The sequence below is a fragment of the Alosa pseudoharengus genome, unplaced genomic scaffold (assembly GCF_046254945.1).
Source record: "Alosa pseudoharengus isolate Yale_2024_CS ecotype anadromous, Long Island Sound unplaced genomic scaffold, YU_APseudo_1.1 YU_APseudo_1.1_scf_14, whole genome shotgun sequence".
Taxonomy (NCBI): domain Eukaryota; kingdom Metazoa; phylum Chordata; class Actinopteri; order Clupeiformes; family Clupeidae; genus Alosa; species Alosa pseudoharengus.
Window position 1 is genome coordinate 7,238,973 of NW_027468609.1, and position 19,636 is coordinate 7,258,608.

The window sequence follows — 19,636 nt, forward strand, 5'->3', positions numbered from 1 at the left end:
GGTTTTAACACGCGTGAGATCACATCCTAGTATTTCTTCAGAGAGGTTAAAGCAAGAAAACTTAGGCTGACCAAGCGATAAGCCATTGGTGAAGGATGCGTTGGCAGGGTTGTGTCTAGCAGGACTCTGAGACTCCAAGAAGCTGTCGTCCAGCAGGTGGCGAGCTTTCTCAAAGGGTAACGTAGCACTCTTGCTCTCCACAACACCAAACTGATACATCATGCTAAAGAGAGGGAAAGAAGGTGGTGATATATACATTTTCCGATCTTTCAATGCTGATATTGATCAGCATTGAAAGATCATAAAAAGTATAGTCCATAATTGAGCATATGTGTGTGTTTCCTAAGGCATTTGTGAGGGGGACTGACTTGTTGCCGAGGCTGTGACTCTTCCTGTGGCGTGAGGGGGGAGGGGTGGGCATGTAAACGGCCACTGATGCGTCGGGGCAGGTGGGCCTGCGGTGGTTATACCTCACAGAAGCAGACACCTCTGAGGGACCTGGAAGAGAACAGACGGCCTTGAGGCCTAACAAGACAACGTTCCACTGATCATCTGGTGAGGTTTCCCCAAGGGACCTGGAAGAGAACAGACGGCCTTGTGGCCTAACAAGACAACGTTCCACTGATCATCTGGTGAGGTTTCCCCAAGCTGGAAAGGGTGATGATAATCTTTCCGTTCACACTAGTAAACAACAACAGCTCTCAGTGATGCAAGTCTCAGGAGTGTAACAGCATATCCAGAGATGGATGGAGAAGACCAAACAATCCTACAAATTATAATGAAATTGTGGTTGGCGGTTTTGCATTTCAGACAGAGTAAGTTGTTAAGATATATTGCGGTCTAGATTACATGCCGATAGGCAAGTCAGATTTCTGAGACCCAAGGCCTAAGACACGACAGAACTGGTCAGTGTCACTGACTGGCAGACAGACTCACGCATGATTTCTTTTCCACAGGACCATCACCACGGCAGCCAAACACTCTTCATCTGCCTTTGACAGTAACCGTAATAACAAGCCTGTTGAACATTATTAAAACACTAACGCCAGTGAGAGCGGTGAGTACTGTACAAGTGGGTCTCTGGCCTCTAAGTCACACTGAGGAAACACTCAACATCATCTCTAGCAGACTCAACAGCACCTGTGTTTTTGTGAACACGGGACAGCTGCACGTCATCCTCTAACAATGTCCAACCGCTGGAAAACGAACTCTCTAACAACTACTCGGTCTATTCTGCACAGCAAAATGTACTGTATCTGTGCTCTACTAACTTGTTTCATTTCTGATTTTGTACAACATATAAGTGGTGATCTTCCCTTTATTGTACATATTTGAACTAGGCTGCACAAAGTCACGTACAGGGCATAATGGCATCTTAATTTTCATTTAGCGCTGTGTGCAGAAACAATCTGTTCCTGTGGTTCATTCTGTTGCTATGACACAAGGGACTACATTCAGAATAAATTCATCACGGCTCTGTTAAGCACACACGAACCCCTGGGAAATGTTGTCATTTCCCCTGCAATTATGCCTACGAGTCTGTTTGAGCCATGAAGGGGGTGCTGAAACACATGGGAACCCATAATTCTTTTGCTCACATAGTCAGGCCAGCTTTCTCGAACAGTACAGCCTGAGTGGGTAAAGAGCTGGTTTCCAGCACACTCTCTCACTGTTCTGGCCTCCTTTTAAATGTCCATCACACAGGTAAAGCCTGGGGGGTGTAGTTTCACGGGCTAGATACCAGGCAGGCCGTTAAAAGGGCTGAAATATGTCTCCATAAAGCTCAAGGCAGAATGTCTATGCAGGCTACCTCGCATGCCAGGTGGGTGACCTATGACACAAATGTGTGTATTGAGGAAGCAGGCTCTCCTGCTGCAAGCGCCCTTTTAACAATGTCAAGCTGTCACGCATTGAGGTAGACATGTGTTTTCGTTTTTTTCTCTTTTTTCTTTGTCTCCGCTGAATTCAGTGTCAGTGGGTCATGTCTAACAAGTGGTTCAGGAGCATAGTTATGAACCGAACTGCAGCACTTAGTCATCAAAGGGTAAACGCTGTATCTAAGAGTACTAGTAATGTAATTTCAGCATGTCGAGGTCATCAGTCTATCAGTGTCTTAAGTCGTAAATTGACAAGACACAGATTCCCAGGGAACATGTCAATACATCACAGTCAGTATGAACAGAGTTTTCCATCACCCCGCCAGCTCGCTCTGCTATTGTTTTCCTCTGGCTAGTCAGATTACCTCAGGTGGCACCATTTTAAACTACAGGGTTTCCAGAATATATTATATAAAATGTATGTCTATGTGTAATATATGGATATATATGTCTCAACAGTGTGTGAGAATGAGAATAGAAGTTCAGGAGCTTCATGTTTGGTGCACATTTTGTGTGGGTGTGTTTTTATTCTAGGTAGAGTCACTTTCCGCTCCCCCACCCCACATGTGATGATTGTTCTCCCAGATGTTGAGGTCACCCTTGACCTCGACAGTGACCTTGACTCATCTATCTCTCTCAGCTTGCACTGCCTACACATCTTCCAGAACCTGTCCTGCTTTTTGAATTCAGTAAAATGCAAATGTGTCATGTACAAACTCCATCTTGGAGGTACACATCATTCTCAGAGAAAGCGTCTTTGCCCTACACTAAGCCACAGTCTTCTAGTGGTGCTCACACCTCAGTGACTTATGTGCAGTTACCTATAGATTACTTACATTCAACCATGCAACAGACTCAAGGCACATATACCCCCCCCCCCACACACACACGTGCATGCGCACACAAGCACACACACAAACACAGGTGTTTTGACCAAGTACTGCTCTCGGAGATCTCTCCACTCCACTCCTCACCACACCACCCGCAGCCCATGGGCAAACAGGAGGAGCCGTTTGGTCATTCCTGGCAGCCCGTGCCTCTGAGAGAGTCTCCGCTATGGAAAACATCACTGCCTGTTTGTCATTAGCAGGCACACGCTCCCTCGCTGCAGCTCTCACTGCCCTCCGATGACCAGAGCAGCCCAGGCTGTGTGTCTTTGCCCCTGGGTAGCCACACACACACACACCTCTCTGCAGCCACACACACACCCCAACACTCCTCCCTCTCCCCCATGCTGAGGGGAGGCTATTGGTCACTTCTTAACATTGATGTTCAAATAACCGTGTGGGTGAGACCTCCTGGATCATCAAAAAATCATCAAAAAATCAAAAATCATTGGAGTGAGAGAGTGAGGGAAGAGCGAGGGAAAGGCACGAGGCTGCTAATCATTTGATATGCTCAGGATTGGAAAATACATTTGATTGCTTAACCTTGCTTTTTAATTTCAACTCCAATGCCACACCGTCTGGTTTGCCTCACTCTGAATGCTGCCCCCTGTTGAGATTCTTGAGTTGCACTACCTCATCTTTTTGGTCGTGCCTGGGTGAAGTTTGTGCATCAGCTCATCCAGCAGGACCAAATCATGTTGCATAACAGAACCTAAACTAAACGGATTTTTTGGACAAGACAACAGTCCACGTGACGGCGTTGCTTTTGTACAAAACAGACGGAGTTCTCACTGCTATTTCCTCATGGCAGCCACTGTGGAGCCCGTAGACTGAAGGCTGCTTACCATGCAAGTCATTGGCGCACAGGGAAATCTATAACAGTGGTTCCGGGCAACTCAACAGCAATAACAGTAATGTCGATAGAAAGATTAACGGCACCAAAACAAGTGCCCGTGCCTTCTGGCCAAGCCATTACAGGGATTGTCATTATAGCAAATGGCAATAATCTTGGGCGGAAAAAATAAACATACGTACTAAATAGGAAATTATGTCCTGTCATTCTGACTTGGCTGGAAAATCTGCATACAACAGTTTTAATTGCATTTGCAGGGACCGGCGCTATATTTGGGAGTCATATTAGTTAATCTCACCCTGTCTTTGTTGGGCCAGTAGGGCAGTTACACCAAAAACATGGTGTCTCAGATATTTCCTGTGGCTCATGTGATGAGAATAAAATGTGCAGTAAAGTGGCATGGCGAGGGGGCCTGGGTACTGATAACCATGACAACCCTTTCAAAACAACATACATAGCCCAGTCACGGGAGCTCTCGTCGGAGCTTTTACATGGAAAAAAAGGCAGAGGTTACGATCCTCAAGAGCCTTGCTTGGAATGATGAGGACATTAGGCCATTCTCTCTACATCATTATCGCAAAAACGCAGTACATGTAGTTTGCGTGACTAGGGGCTTGCTGACCCAGTTGGATGCATTTTACTGTGCTTTTATTTCCATTTTCAGAAACGTGATCTTGGAGTCACATGATTGGGACATGTGTCCAAAAAAAAAGAATGGTTTTGCTGGATACCACCCTGGTAGAACAAAGTCGGAGTCACACCAGTGACTTGAAAGCTTTTGTAGGGGGAGAAATCTCTTGACAAGCCTGGGCCTCCTATTCTTACTCTGCTACCAATCCCTCCTAAACCCTCTCTGATGTTTCCTCATATATTAATGCCTGTGCACACACCCCCTCCCCCCACCCCCCGACCTCACCCCTCCGATCTCAACATATTGCCACTTAATTCCCCTGGATGCATTCCAATCCTGTTAAGTCACTCCCCAGTTGCTCCAACTTTCGCACACAGAGACCTAGTGGGGGTCTGTTGATGTTTGCGCTCACAAATCACAGAGGTCTCCCAAACCCCTCTTTGGGCTATAAGATGGAGACCCCCTGTTGCTTTGAGGACCATGATGGGTGAGCTCGGTGTGGAGAGATGACTATATGTGTGAAGTTGTTATTCAGGAGTAACGGCTGGCTGGGGACCCTTGGATGTGGCCTCGTGTGTTATTTCAGATCCACGTCAGAGCTCCGAGGCTCGCTGGCCTCACCCGCGGACTCAAAGGAGGGCCTGTCATATCCATCAGGGCCCTCCAATAACCGACCGGCTGCCTGCTGTTCTAGATGGACAGTGCACTTTTGTTGCGGCGAGAGCATTTCAGCCGCAAGGGACTCCCACCTACGTAAGATGGACGCCACCCAAAAGCATGCCAAGGAGGGATGGAGGGAGGGGAAGCACCCTGTGACTAAAAAAAAGGTCATTTGTAGGTTAGCGCTACGCCCAATGTACTCTATGGCTTCACAGGTTTAACAGCCTGTCTCTGGGGGGAACTGCTCGGAGGAATGATTTATGGCCAAGGATGTGACTTAGAGCTGGTCGGAGGTTCGAGGGACCCCACGGACCCAAAGGACCGGCAGGGATACAGAGGGTTGCAATATGTCTGGACGCATACACACACGCACGCACACAGAGAGAGAGCGAGGCCGATAAAAACACACACACACACACACACACACACACACACACAAACACACACACATTCACACACCTCTTTAATAATGTTAGTTCAAGAAACATATGTGTATACACAGTAAGCACCCACGTCAGGATTCATTGTTAGATATGCCTCTTGAGGCTCCTACCTGCAAGATCTTCTTTAGACGAGGCCATGCGTGGTGAACTATTTCCTGGCTCAATCTTCAGAGACAACCTATAAACCATACAAAGCAAAGAGATATTCAAAGTTAAAAAAATCCACTGCACATTTGTTTCCCTCAATGTAGCCAAGTACTTTTTATCCTGGATAAATGGGGATCATTATTACAGACATCACATCAGCCAATGACTGAGTGGTCCTTCAGTGTACCTCGACAATATTTATGGCAGTGCAGCACTCTTCCAGTGTGAGACCCTTTTATTTGATTCTCTTGGGGCTCACACAGCAGCTCTGTTTATTATGTTTGGACTCGAAAAATGAAAGTCAAACTGATAAATGCAAGCGTTTATGCTCATAAATGTGAACATGTATTCAAATAATTGACAATTGTTTTATAGTGTGTAGAAACCTAATATTTCTTTCCATAAATGCAGCTTAAAATATCCAGCTCCCTTTAGGCTCCTAATTCTTACACTAAAAGATATATTCCATGTTGTCATCATTTCATAAATCGATTATCTTTCTAATTATCTTTCTAATTATCGCATAAAAACAGTTAGGAAAAGCCTCATTCCATCCACAAAACAGTGCAACAACGATGGGCAAATTATCAAGGATAAATAACAGTATATCTCAAGAGGCAGTTTTAGGACAATCATAAATAATCCGATTCAACCAATATCACAGTAATTTCATGCTCCATTGAGCTGAGCAGTAATTATTTGAGGCATGCCACTGTTCAGAAAAAAGTTAATACAGAAAATGAATCGCAAATGGCCCATCATTTTTAAGTCAAATTGAAATTACCACCACACCATGGTCTTCAGCTGTATCTATGTCACAACGATTTACTGAGGAGTGTCGCAACATCTGACAGCATATCATAAACAATGTGGAAAAAGTCCATCTAACCAGACTAGAATGTGACTGACAGGCAAATGGTTTTTAAATGTCCAATGTGCGTCCATGAATTACCCCTTAAAATTAATCCAACCGTAAATTTGAGGGCTAGGACTTGGCCTTTATATTAATAGTTGTCCAACTTTCCTTCTGTACTTGTTTTCATTCCAAGGACATCGCGAAGACCACAGGGAATCTTTATCCACAGTTTAAGGAGAAGTTGAGAGAAGTCACAAATATCAGATGTGTCGTGTGTGGAACAGAAACACTGAATATGAATGGGGATTTGATGACCAATATAAAAACAGTATCAAAACACTTTGAAACAAATGCTCTCAAAATACTCATTGCTGATACAATCTACAACCATAAATTAAATGATAAAGAAATAAATAATTCTGATATTTCAGCAATTGCAAACTTTTATCATTTACGTTTATATTAACATTTACAGGTGCATTTAAACCAAAAGTCTTTCCACTGACCGGCCGAAATGTTCTAGGCACAGTGTCTCCCCATTACACCAGCACCTGGGCACCGTTTAACATGGGAAGGGTCCAGACAGTGGCCAGCATGGTTTCCTCAGTAGAGTTACACGAGTGTGAACCAGTCAAGTGCATTTTAACAATGTACGCTTTCTACTCTCTAATTATGCCGGCAGAGCTTATCACTCCGTATCGGTTACTAGCCACCAAGCTAGTGAAGCAGAGACAAGAGTCGTAAAGAAAACAGTGGTCCTATGCAATGAGAGTCAAAAACAGACTATATATTTGATATTGGCTTCTATCCTACCCAATTGACCACACATGGAAGATGTAAAATCCATCGTCCATGAAAACCTCACGATCTGGCATTGCTGGCGCTTTTCTCCACTGGTTGAAGTAAAGGAACTGACCATTTGTTCCACTTTCTGTAAAAACAACATGGAGACTTCTGTTTGCACTGCTCAAGTGTGAGGTTGTGGATGGGGGCCTGAGAAACTGTACATACATGGCAGGAGGGTTAGATGGCCAGGAAGAGTTACAAAGTCCCAGACTTTTCCAGGAGGAAAGCGAGGCACTCGCTAGACCACAACTATTCTTGTAAAGACACGACCAGACATATCAAATCCATTGGAAAATTGTTCATTCAGAGAAAGTATGGAAAAAGCCTTTACAGATGCGTAAAACAGCAGGCTCTCCCAGCGCAGTAGCCTCTGCTACTGCGCCAATTTCCTAATTAACTCTCGAGATCTCCAGGCGTAAACAACCCGCCTGGTCCTCCGGCACCCAAGCAATCAGGTGTACTCAAATAGACATGGTTCACCTTGTTTGAGTTCCGCTAAATGCTAGAGCATGGTGTGACCGAGGGAAACAACAGCATGGTCTGCTTCAAGAGGTTACAGCGCATTCCATGTCCCTGTGTGACCCACAGTTTGGTCTCACTATGACGACATGTGAGGATGGCTTTGGCCTTCGCAGCAACTGTCAAGTTTTTTTGCACGACACATGCAGAGGGTTGGTTAAATTGACAAAGCAGCAGAGAACGGAGTAGCCTCTTTACAATGTTTCTGGAGAAGTGCAGCTGAAAAGGTCATGTCATGGCGTCTCTGCCCTCAAAATCAAACATCACACCTCATTAATTCACTGAGTGTGGTACAAGAATGCCGTCATAGTGCTCGTCAGGGGGGTGGAAAGTTGTGCGTTTGGGTCTTTGTCCAGTGGAGAGTGCTACAGCAATATTTATTCCTCGTCTCTGTGTGTAAACATAGTAGATACTTACTGCATGAAACAATTGTGTATGACATATTGAAATAACAAAAATTGAAATAACATTGAAATGAACTGTGTTTTTTGTCTTTTCCCGTAACCAATGTAAATAATATTAACACATTTGTTCAGAGCCAACAAATGTAGCAAACAGAATAGAAAATAAATAAATTAATTCATTAATATTTAGAGTGTGAGTGGATGGAATTTAAACACACTTTTTCTCTTTGTGAGTAAACACTGTTCACACAATGCAAGTGTGAATGAGATGAAAGCGATGAGAATGACGTATCTGAGTAACATCACTACTAAGGAACTACACACTATTGTAACTAAGGAAAAAACATTCCTATTTACAAGAGACATCCTCGCCTGAACATCTTGTTTTGCAAGAACTGTAATCATTGGAGATGAGGTTCATTCAGGGTCAGTGGAGATAAGAAAGGCCGTATGTCTGCTACGTTGCACCTAATGAACAGCATTTCGAACTGCAAATGACAAGGAGGATAGAGTCTTGTGCTCAGAGCCACCCAGCCAGCTGCTGACAATATACAGCTCCAATAAAATGAACACTAATACAAATGGATTATGAGGGAGATTACTAGAGGGACATTATTCAGCGACAGAATAATAAAAACATCAGCTGCCAGTGCTGCGATTCTCCGAAAGAAAACGAGATGCAGACAGATGGAAAAATCCTGCATTTTTTTCCAAAGTGAAGAAAAATATGATTGTGTCACTTGCGCCCGGGCATTCCACTATTGAAAATGTTTTTCCTACGGCTTCAGATTTTTTCAGATTTTCTTCTGACCACATCAATGCAACAATTGTTTGACAGACCTGACCCGTGTTTCCTGTCTCTCCCTCGGCACCCTTCCGCTTCTCCCCCCAGTCCCCGGCACCCTAAATCACTTTCATTATCTCAGCTGGCTCCCAGGACTCCGGGCCTGTGGCTCCCGCCTCAAAGGCCCATCTTAAGAGAGCCATAACGCGGGTGCTCGGGGTTGAGCGGCCTTCCCCCGTTTGGCTCGGGCTCGCACCCACTTACTTGAAGTTGTCATCCTCCACAAACTTCTGAAGTTCCTCAATGTAGCGCACTGACATCAAGTACTTCTGCACATGGGGAAGGGTCACAAGGTGATCTGTCAGAGAGCAGAGGAAAGACAGGGAGAAAGAGAAAGAGAGGGAGAGAGAGAGACAGATTGAGGAAAACAGATGGTTGGACACAGAAAAGCACCAAAAAAACCCTTGAACAAGCCCTCTCTAAAGGCAGAAGTCTAAAGGGAGAATTTCACGCTGGTTGCCGTCAGGGGGAATGGTTATGATTAAAGACAATTAGCCCATAATAATCATCCTGCTCATTTCTTTCCTCTTCCTTTTTTCCTACTGCTCCCTCGGCCCAAATGGATCTAATTGGTGCAGCCAACTGAGTGTGCTGGGGCTCAGCGAGACGTCCGAGGGGCTGTGCGGCCGAGTCAGAGGTGCTCTTCGAATGACATCACCCACGTGTGTCCACTGCACATGTGCCCGGGCTTCTGGACCCCGGCTGCATCCTGCTCAGGCTCTTCCTGGGCTCAGCGCTGGCAAATTGGCATGTCCAAAGCTGCTCAGTGTCCCGTGCTGGGGGATTACTTTATTTAGACAGGACGATGAGGCAATCGTTGTAACGGAACCTGACACCACAGCGCTCTCGTGCCCAGAAACAAATGTCTACTTTGCCCCCCTTCTCTCCGTCTCTCTTCGCCTTTGTGTATTCAACTGTCTCCGAATTGTGATCGTTCCACCAAGCAGGGGATTTGAAATGAAAATGAACTCTGTAAACATTATTGAGACTCTTTCGGGTTCAGGTACCGTGAGCATTTCCTGTTGCACTTCTTCAAAAGCCAGTGTTTTGTTGTCTCTCTCTTTCTCTCAAAAAAAAGAGTCAGAATTTAAATGACGAGCCCCGTCTATAGGCCTGCCAGAGCTTAGAACAGCCATCCAAAGGTGGGGTGAAACTGGGGATAGGAGCTTTACAAATGGACAGGATTGCGAGCCAGCTCCTACCTCCGCAGGACTCCAGAAGGGTCTTCGGCGAACACGAAAAACCCCAATGAAACATGAGATGTCCAACAATCAAGAACATGGGACGAATTAAGGAATGAAATTACGTAATACGCTGGTAGTACAAATCTCGTTTTGAGAGAACACAGACACACACACACACGCACGCACGCACGCACGCACATACGCGTCCAACGGCCTGGAGGACAGAACAAGGCAAAGAAACGTGCAAAAGGGAAAGAATTTTCAAACAAGTCTGACATGAGCCACTGCTCAGTTAGCAGAGGCAGCTAGGCTGCTCACATTAAAAACTACTGTACATGCAATCACATCTCATTTATCACTCTAATTATCCAGCTAATTAAAGCATACACACTGTACATATTATCTCATATTACGTTATGAGCTGCCCAAAACAATGAATGTTTCATCTGGGGGGGGGGGGGGGGCGGTCATAGGAGGACACTAACCGTACTTGCTGGACACCTGGAGATCTGAGATCACCCGCAGAAGATTGTTCATCTGATTGGTTCTCTGCTCCGTCTCTAAGATGCTGTCCGACGCGGGATAGGCCGAGTCGATGTAGATCATGTCCAGGAGGTACATCCCTGTGGAGGAGCATCAGCGAACAAAGGTCAACACCTTCCCACAAAGCACCGAAACACGAGGGGAAACTTTTACGGCATCCTCAGTTCCAAGTGTTTTTTCGTGTCGGCAGGTTTTTCTCATTTTCAGTTCATGCATTAACACAAAACGTCAAAGCAATCAGCTGGCAGGAAACACAACCGAACATGTCCATAACAAAACTTCCAATGGCCAACGTTCTACAGCTCATTAATTTATTGAGTGTTCCTTTAGAAAGAAAGAAAAAACACACTTAATCTTTCTCAAAGGATTAAATCTATCTTTTAAGAGGTTACATATTGTAATCTTGCCTGCCAGAGCACGATTTACCTCACCTTTCTATAACATGTCTTTAAATCTGCACCGTGCTGTTGACCGCAGCACAGAACAAACAATGCCGCTGGGCTTTAAGTAAACTATTAACAGTTCTCCTGTAAAGTCAGAGGGAAATAATTTGAGAACGAGCGAGGGGAAAAACAGAACATAAATCACAAAAGGAAAGCAAAGGGGAAAATATCCGAGAACTACTTCAGGTTGTAGCCTTCATACAAAAGTGACTGTGCACAGATGAACTTGGATCCCCAACATAATGCATTTCTCTCCAATGTGTCTACTGAAAAGCTCTTAAACGACCAAGGGGAATGAAAGAGCTATGCAGCATCGTCTCATGGAACAAACAAATAGGCAGGACGTGGCGTCTGAAAATGAAAGATCTTAGAAGTAGGACTTGAATGTGCCATATTAACTTAGGTTTGGGCTTGCACTTGTTGAATTTTTTAAATACTTACAGTCCACGTGCCATAAAAAAAAATGAATCCAAAATTGCATCCAAAATTGTGCCTCATAACTTTCATGTGGATGAAATCAAAACAATACAGCTCAGCTCTAATACACACAAAGGGCTTTGGGGCAACTCCTACTTGGGAAATCTATTCCATATGAGCTCATAGGAACTCTAATATGTCTAAGCATCGCACAATTATGCCAAAGTAGACGCTTTACGAGAGTCTCAGGCCTGTGAGGCGGCTGTCATCAGGGTGGGGGTGAGGGATAAACATAATTAGTCAAGTTGAAAAAACACATTCGACTGTAGGGGTACGGACCGGCTCTCCAGAACAGGGAACAGGGGTCACGTCGTTGCCTTGAGCTACAACTTCCAAAACATGTTGCGTGTTGGGGGGTTATGAATGGTCTTTGTGTGCATGTGTGTTTGTGTTTCTATGTGTGTTTATGTGAGTGTTTGGGTTTCTCTGTGTGTGGGGGAGGGGGCCTGTGTGGATGGGTGAGCATTGGCAATGTAAATATTTTAAATAAAGATGTGGATGAGACTGCCTTTCTTTGGTTGTCATGGAGTCCATTGTCACAAGGATACTTTAACTCCATAAATCATGGCTTAGGTTGAGAGAGGGGCTTTGATTGTCTTACTCTGGAAAGGAGAATATGTATGTATGGTTTTCAGAATGAATGATTAATTGGTTGATGGCTGAAAAACCTGTAAGCACATGCCACATGCCTTGTGAGTGAACACAATGTGTTATATAGGTACAGTACAAGACCACTGCCATCATCTCTGTCCCCCACAGTGCCAAATCATGTAGCTGAGCAAACAAGACCAGGATTAGGATTGTGGATTGTGATGCAGTGGTTGAGCAACTGCAAGTTAAAAGGACTCCATTCCCTTGTTGGTGATGAAGGCCAATATGGCCGACACCTACCCCAGTGTTCATCACCAATTATTACTGGCACCGCACGTAGTGCAGCTTTGCCTCCTCGTGAGTCAGTGAAAAGCCCCACCGCCACACAATGGAAAAGCACATTGTGTACACGCGTCACCAGACGGAACATTCACAACTGTACCAGATGCAAAATACACAACTCCTCCTATCCAGAGAGAATAATAACGAGTCTGTCTACTTCCTCGTGTCTGCTCTGCTTTTTCTCTGTCACATTTCACTTCAAAAGGCGTGTATTCCATGTGATTGGAGACTTGAAGAAAGCCAGCGCTGGTTAGATCCACTTAGGAAAAGGAAAACATGCATGGAAACAAAATCAATCGTGACCGTAACAACAGGATAATGAGGTCCACTGGTTCATTATTAGCAAAGCCAGCAGCCTCTCCACAGTGCCAGTCTGAGGGGGTGAGTTGATGAGTGGCCGTGGTGATGTCAGCCTTCGAGGCGTCTCAATGGTGGTAAGTCCCTCAGCACTTGATAAATCTCATCGCCTTTATCAAATGTAGACTGTGCTGATTTGGTTAAACCAAAAATTTCCAAAACAATCATGGAACCAGTATTGTCCGAATTGTTTGGCGTCTAGTCAGACTTGACTAGATGAGGGTAACTGTATAAGACTTTCTTTGAGTTGCGTGTTAGTCAATGAAGGTGAAGACAGAGCCAGGACAAAAAGCAGGCTCTGAGAGCCATGTTGGAGAGGCCTGTGAAGTCCAAGAGACAACATGTCCTGCGTTCACTCATCCTTCTCTCACCATCCCAGCTGTCCCCATGATGAGTCTCATCACAACCAGCTCCATCCAGGAATGGCAGGAGGAGATTGCAGATGACCGAGGATGAGTCACTGTTTCCCAGTTTGTCAAGGCCATGTTTGTTTAAAAAAAAAAAGAAAACAGACAACGATCTTGTATTTGCAAATGGCGGTGGTCTCTGCTTTGAGCTATTCATTGGGTAATTTCAGGTGCCTTCCAAAACAATCTCATTCGCAAGGAGGACGATGAGCTCAACATCTCGCAAGACCAAAAGACTTCTCTCTAGACACCAATTTCTGCCAATTTCACAAATGGATGAGCTATTCCATCAAGTGGTGGTCGGAGTTCAATACTAGAATGCTCGGCGCCTTTTGGCTGGCCTGTGCTTGTGTCACATGCATCATTAGAAGAAAAAACCTCACTGGAACGAGGCTGTTGTCCTCTGGATCATTTTACGGTTTCATTATCAGTATAATTTGTGTCCAGTGTCCTGTCTCCAACCAGACTCTCTGGTTGAGAGACATTGAGTTTCTGTATTATTTCAAGCATTATATTGACATCATGACATATTCAGTCTGCATGAGTCAGCCTTCATTTATTTACCACTAACACACACAAAAGCTATTTGTAAATGTTCAATAATATAGAATTGCAACATAAGGTTGTTTAGATTTTGCTTTGACGTGGCAAGCCTCTCAAACTCTCACATACACTGACAAAGGCAACAGGGAGTCTAGTCAAGTCTTCCCTTCATGTATCCTTTTTAAAACATGCTAGAACTGTTGAGCAAATATGACAGAATGAGATCAACTACTAGAATAAAGTGAGGTACTGGAAAACAAAACAGGCCTAAAACTGGAATAAGGTCAACCACCTCACTTGGACTATTGAGTAGAAAAAAATATCAATTAGTTTATAACTGCAGCAATAAGGCAGACTGTTGAAAGAAAGTCAAAACCACGGTTAGCATTACAGAGAGAACCTCCTAAGACTTTAATAGCCTTTGGAGATGTGCAGCAACGTGGCCGCCTGTAGCGTCCTGGGACTGAGGCCCACCCAGGCAAAACAGTGAGCTCACCCCTCACATCATCGGCCCAGATGGCTTTCAGTGTCACACAGTGGCCCTCCAACACCACCAAATCCTCACCAAATCCCTCACTCACAGTCCCACACAACAGAGCCCTCTCCCTAATGTACCACTCAGCACACACAACAAGTGTAAAATTACAAAAGGACACCACTGAAGAACTGATATGGGACACACCATGTGACGCATGGCTTCATGACACAAATCAGTGCATTTTACACTGAATCTGGATACAGCTGTCAAAATTGGAGACTGTGCAATGATATTGTACACCAACAAAGACTATATACCAAGCCAAGGTTACAAAAATATGCAAATGCATATTAATTTACAACTAAAAAAACACATGGAACATATTGCTATTAGTTCCGTGACCACATGCTTTCCTGTGTTAGGTGATGACAGGCAACATCTGTTCAGCATTCAGCCTGAGCACTGCACATTATTAATCAGCATCAAGCCATCAAAGGATGAGCAGTTAATTAAATAGTCAGACTCCTTCACCCATATGAACAACATCAAAGACTCAAATACACACACATACACACACACACACACACACACACACACACACACACAGCCAAGGTGAAACGTATTAGCCCAGGCACACAACTACCCCCCTCCCCCCGACATCACATGCGAATCACGTCCCACTTCACTGGCTCCTCTCTATTTTAACCGCTAACTCCACCGTCTACCCCGAACCTCTACCGACGCATTAACCGCACTGGCTTTAGCGCATTGCTCAGACGTATCGCACCGCAGCCCGTCTGATGGCTTAATGAGCCAACGTCCTGAAGTGTATCAGCGGGCAGGGGGCTGACGTCACAGTCAGAGAGCAGAAGCCCCGTGGCAAAAGATCAAACATGCGAGATGATAATTACTCCATAGTGAACAGATGTAAACGCTTCCCTCAGAAATGCTCAACAGACAGTGAGTGGATAAATGGATTAAGCACCAAGGTAGAGAGACCAATGACACTTGGATGAAAGACATCTGCTGGCTGTGGCCCCGAAAATTGGACGCAGCCGGGCAAAAAAAAAAAAAAGGCAAATTTTCCAATGGGGAGCACTCGACCACTTTTGACAGCTGTTTGAAAAATAGCGCTCCTGAAGGAAAACAGGGCAAGCATAATGAAAGTGTCGATACAAAAACAGGGCACGGATAATGAAAGGGATTTGGGCCCGCTGGGCCCATAAAAGGTGAAAACAGATTGATTGAACCCTTACTTCAGCAAAACAAAAAAATGTTTCTACTTCAGGTTAATGGATACAGCTTTCCACATTCCAGGTTTAAAATTGGAAATAGCCGGCGTGTCCCCAGCACAAAGGTACGCCTCTGGCCTCAGACTGACCTCCAGATCTGACCCATCATTTCAGCTGATGTAGTGTCTGTTCATCTTCATTCTCCCTCCTGGTCTCAGCAGGTGAGGAGGTGCAGGGAGACAGGAAATGAGGTCGTATAAGAGGAGCTCTTGGGTGCCAAAGGCCCATACATCTCCCTCATAAAGGTGCCTTCCTGGTTTGGACGTACTGTATCTGGCATCGGCAACTGGCACGCACACGGATGCTGATGTGTCATAATGATGACCGTCAATACAGATTCCCTCTGGAGAGGTGTGTGGATTCCAGGCATCCAGTGTACCTGTGGGAGGTCACTGGGGCAGGAGAACAGCAGCAAATTCTGTCTCCAGAATAGACCAGAGAACACCTCACACTCGCTCTCTCTCTCAGCATGCAGAAGGAGAGCTAAAGATCTATGTGGACACAGAGCAGGATGAGATGTATTGAAAACATGGCAATACCATGAGGCAAATCTACCATTGTATGTGTGTGTGTGTGTGTGTGTGTGTGTATTCCCAGTGGGGCTCAGAACCAGTGTTCCACAAACTCATATACATATTCAAAACAAGCCAAAGACACAGCTCAGCCCCTGTGGTTAAAGCGTTCGGTCTGGTCTGAGTTTTCCATCAAGCGCGTCAACACTGCGGTTTGAATTGGCATATTTCTGGCCCAAACTGATGACAGTGCCGGCATCCGCTGACTCGGGCTGAATGAAGGACACACATGAGTGAGTTCACACACTCACTCTACGCGCTGGTGGAGAATGCTGTCGGCAGCCAACCAAAAACAGAAACAACCCCCACTGACTGTGGGCAGGAAAGAATGCCTGTCCAACCCACTTAAAGCTCAACACAGCTTGAACCAAAGACGGAGGATCTGTAGATATCAGAGCTGGGTAACTACTTATGGTAATAGGGATGGACTTGAAGCCAAAGCATCCATCTTCAGTTTTCGGTACCCATATGATGCTACTGTATGGTGCTGCTTTACCTTCTGTTGGGGGAGGATACTCAGAAGAGGAGTAGGGTTGTTAGCTTAAAGCAGGGGTCGCCAACTGGCGGACTACAGTCTGAATCAGGACAGCAAGAGGTTTCTATCTGGACTGGCCTTTTGATACGATGACAAAAAGGAGCTATTTTGTCATTGAATACATTTCTTAACATGCAAAACGAGACAAGTATGTGTTTGGCATTTAGATTTAGGGAGATGGTATAGCCTAACACCTCCGTTCACAAATGTTGTGTTAGCTTCTCTCACTTGAAAAAGTCATTACGATGTTATGTCTCAAAAATCAATGATTTTGCTTCTTCAAAAACCTTCACAATCTCTTCAGATAGTGCATTGCAGATGTCTTGGGGTGTGCAGGGCTTGTACACACATTTTGGCCTGTCAAGTCTCCTGAGCGGATCTTAGAGCGTGTTAGAGCGGAAGTTTGCTCCATAAATCCCAGGGACTGTTGGCCACCTGTGGTGGGGAGTCTCAGAGTGTGTCACACAGTGTGGGGTTTGCTGTGGAGTGAGCCTATGCGACAGCTGAGGGGGCTTAACACACGCCGCACTGCTGCACTGATGGAATCGGATCTTGCTCACTCTCTCACACACACACACACACACACACACACACACAATCACAAACAAGTTAGAACACTCTAAGAACTCTAAGAAACATGCTGTATTTACCAGAAACACAGCGAGTTGCATGTTAATATGGTGCTATGCAAGAAACCGCAAAGACCCGTTATGGATTCCGCAAAGCTCAACAGCACCATCCAGATCTTGATTATGAGGTTATCTCATAGTAATTGGACTGACCATTGCAATCCACACCATTTATTGGCCCTTACTGGATAATAAACTGCATTTCAATCAGCGCGTCCTGAGTCATTGGAGCAGCTGTCTGAGAAAGGAAGGGATGCAGGTCCTGTTAGCCGTAGCCAGGTTGTGTATGAGTGCACTAGAAGGGCACGAGGATTGGTGTAATGGCCGAGGTTGTAACTCTGGGTGAACAGGATGACAGTTATTGCTACTTAGTGAATTGTGGAATGAGCAGAGGGGCAGGTTCAAGGAGGAGGACGGAGCTTGGGGCCATAAGTCTGAGGTGTCGGCTATGGGACACCGCCTGTGTATGAGCTAAGTGGTACTGCCGGCCGTAGCAAATCTTGATGGTCATTCACTTGGCTATCCATGGCAGGTACACCCAAACCTGTGACACCTAACCACAGCAAAGCCAAAAGAATAACAAATTCGGCAATCATTTGGGCCCAGTGGATGTGTAATTGCAGCACTTTCCAATCATAATGGCAAAGGTATACATATGTACTAGCCTGGTTTGGATTGGAGGACCTCCAGTGATGAACAGCAGTGTTGGCTGGCCAGGCCTGCCCTGCACTGGGCTTCATAATGCTGGGGCTGTTTTGCCTCCCGCAGGTAATGAGCTGACATCATGCCTGGACATCTCTCTCACTATTAAGGATGGGCAGAAGAAAAGGGCCGCACTATGTTTTTATAATCACAGTAGCACTAAAGGAGAAAATGGCCGCGGTAATTTCAGGTCGTTAACCTATGTCTCCCAGCTAGTTTAAAAAGAGAGGAGTTGAGATCTTAACTGTTCTCCCATTTAGGGCGAAAGACTCACTTTTGCCCCCCTCCCTCCATGCTACTCCACTCCCGGTACGTTTTTTATGATCATTTTTTTGCCCCAGAATGCCAAGCCCTTCCAGGCAGGGGAGTCTGGGACTCCTGTGGAGGGGTAATAAAAACAACCCCGCGGAGCGCTCACCACATGAGGGGCCCGCACGGCTCCGCAAACACCCCCACCCATATGCCCCGCTCCGCAACACCCTCAATGTGGGTAGGGTACCCCATTTTTGAAAAAATAAATAAATAAATAAATAAAAAAAAACACAACAAAAAAACACAATAACATGTGTGTGGTAATCACCCAGCTCACAGTCAAAACACAAAGAGAATCGTATTTACAAATGAGATAGGGGAGACGAGGGAAAACATACAGTGGTATGGAGAACCATATAAACCACAAGCTTTTAGTGCTTTTCCATGTGTTGTCACGTAGTAGAGTATGTCTGGCGGGCTGTCTGGATATCTGCCAGCAAAACTTTTATGAATCTGTATTTCACAAACTCCTCTGAAACTCACCCAGCATGGGTTCACTAATACTGGGTCAGGCCAATGTGATTTTAATTCAGCACGGCCAGGCAAAGTTGTTTCACGAAATGGATTTGTGTGATTTCACCCGAAAGGTTTTACATAAAACAATTCTGCAACCTGTTAGAGTCCTGTGGAGTTCTGTCAGCCGAGAGCATTTCTTGTGATACGCCACCATGACATGAATTCATTGCTACAGAAATCTAGTAAACAAGGTAATTGCTTTAACATTCCAAAGGAAGCCACTCATAGTCAGAACAAAAGATATTTACAGGTCACCGAACATGCCAAACTCTACTCGAACAAATGCCTCCACTACTAGCTGTTGAAATAAGAGCACCTTTCTGGTCCTTTCTGAATGACGAAACACAAGACTCTCTCCTTTTTCCCCTTTTCTGCTTCGCTAAAACACATGTAGGACAGTAGAGCGGTCATTTTATGTTAATGTCCAGTTCGAAGAGCTGAGTTTGAAGCTGCTCAAAGAAAACGTTTGAGGCTAAAAGGAATGAACAATGGACTCAGCAGCTCACCTCTGGACACAACTGGATTCAGCTTGACCCTGTCTGAGAGGGCCTGTTAAAACAGAAACATGGGGGTCGGCTTTTTGCCAAACATGAAGCCCGTATTACCCTCTTCATATAAAATCATACACTGTGGGAAAATATACCATGACAACATTCATACCTGCATACCTGAGGCCTTTCTAAAAAAATGTGTATAATAAATATAAATATAAATATAAATGTGTCCTTTAATATTTGTTACACTTA

General features: G+C 45.0%; 1 protein-coding gene across 7 annotated transcripts in view; it reads right to left on the reverse strand.

The window, feature by feature from the left end:
- The window catches only part of LOC143122780 (ras-specific guanine nucleotide-releasing factor RalGPS1-like), a 75,923-nt gene that overhangs the window by 5,073 nt on the left and 51,214 nt on the right, over positions 1-19,636 (reverse strand). For all 7 annotated transcript variants that reach the window (XM_076283653.1, XM_076283651.1, XM_076283652.1 and 4 more), the window contains 5 exons: positions 10,637-10,774; positions 9,172-9,265; positions 5,462-5,529; positions 369-498; positions 72-223 (listed from right to left, as the gene is read on the reverse strand). In XM_076283653.1, the coding sequence (XP_076139768.1) occupies positions 72-223; positions 369-498; positions 5,462-5,529; positions 9,172-9,265; positions 10,637-10,774 (582 nt within the window). The remainder of the gene's footprint in view (positions 1-71; positions 224-368; positions 499-5,461; positions 5,530-9,171; positions 9,266-10,636; positions 10,775-19,636) is intronic.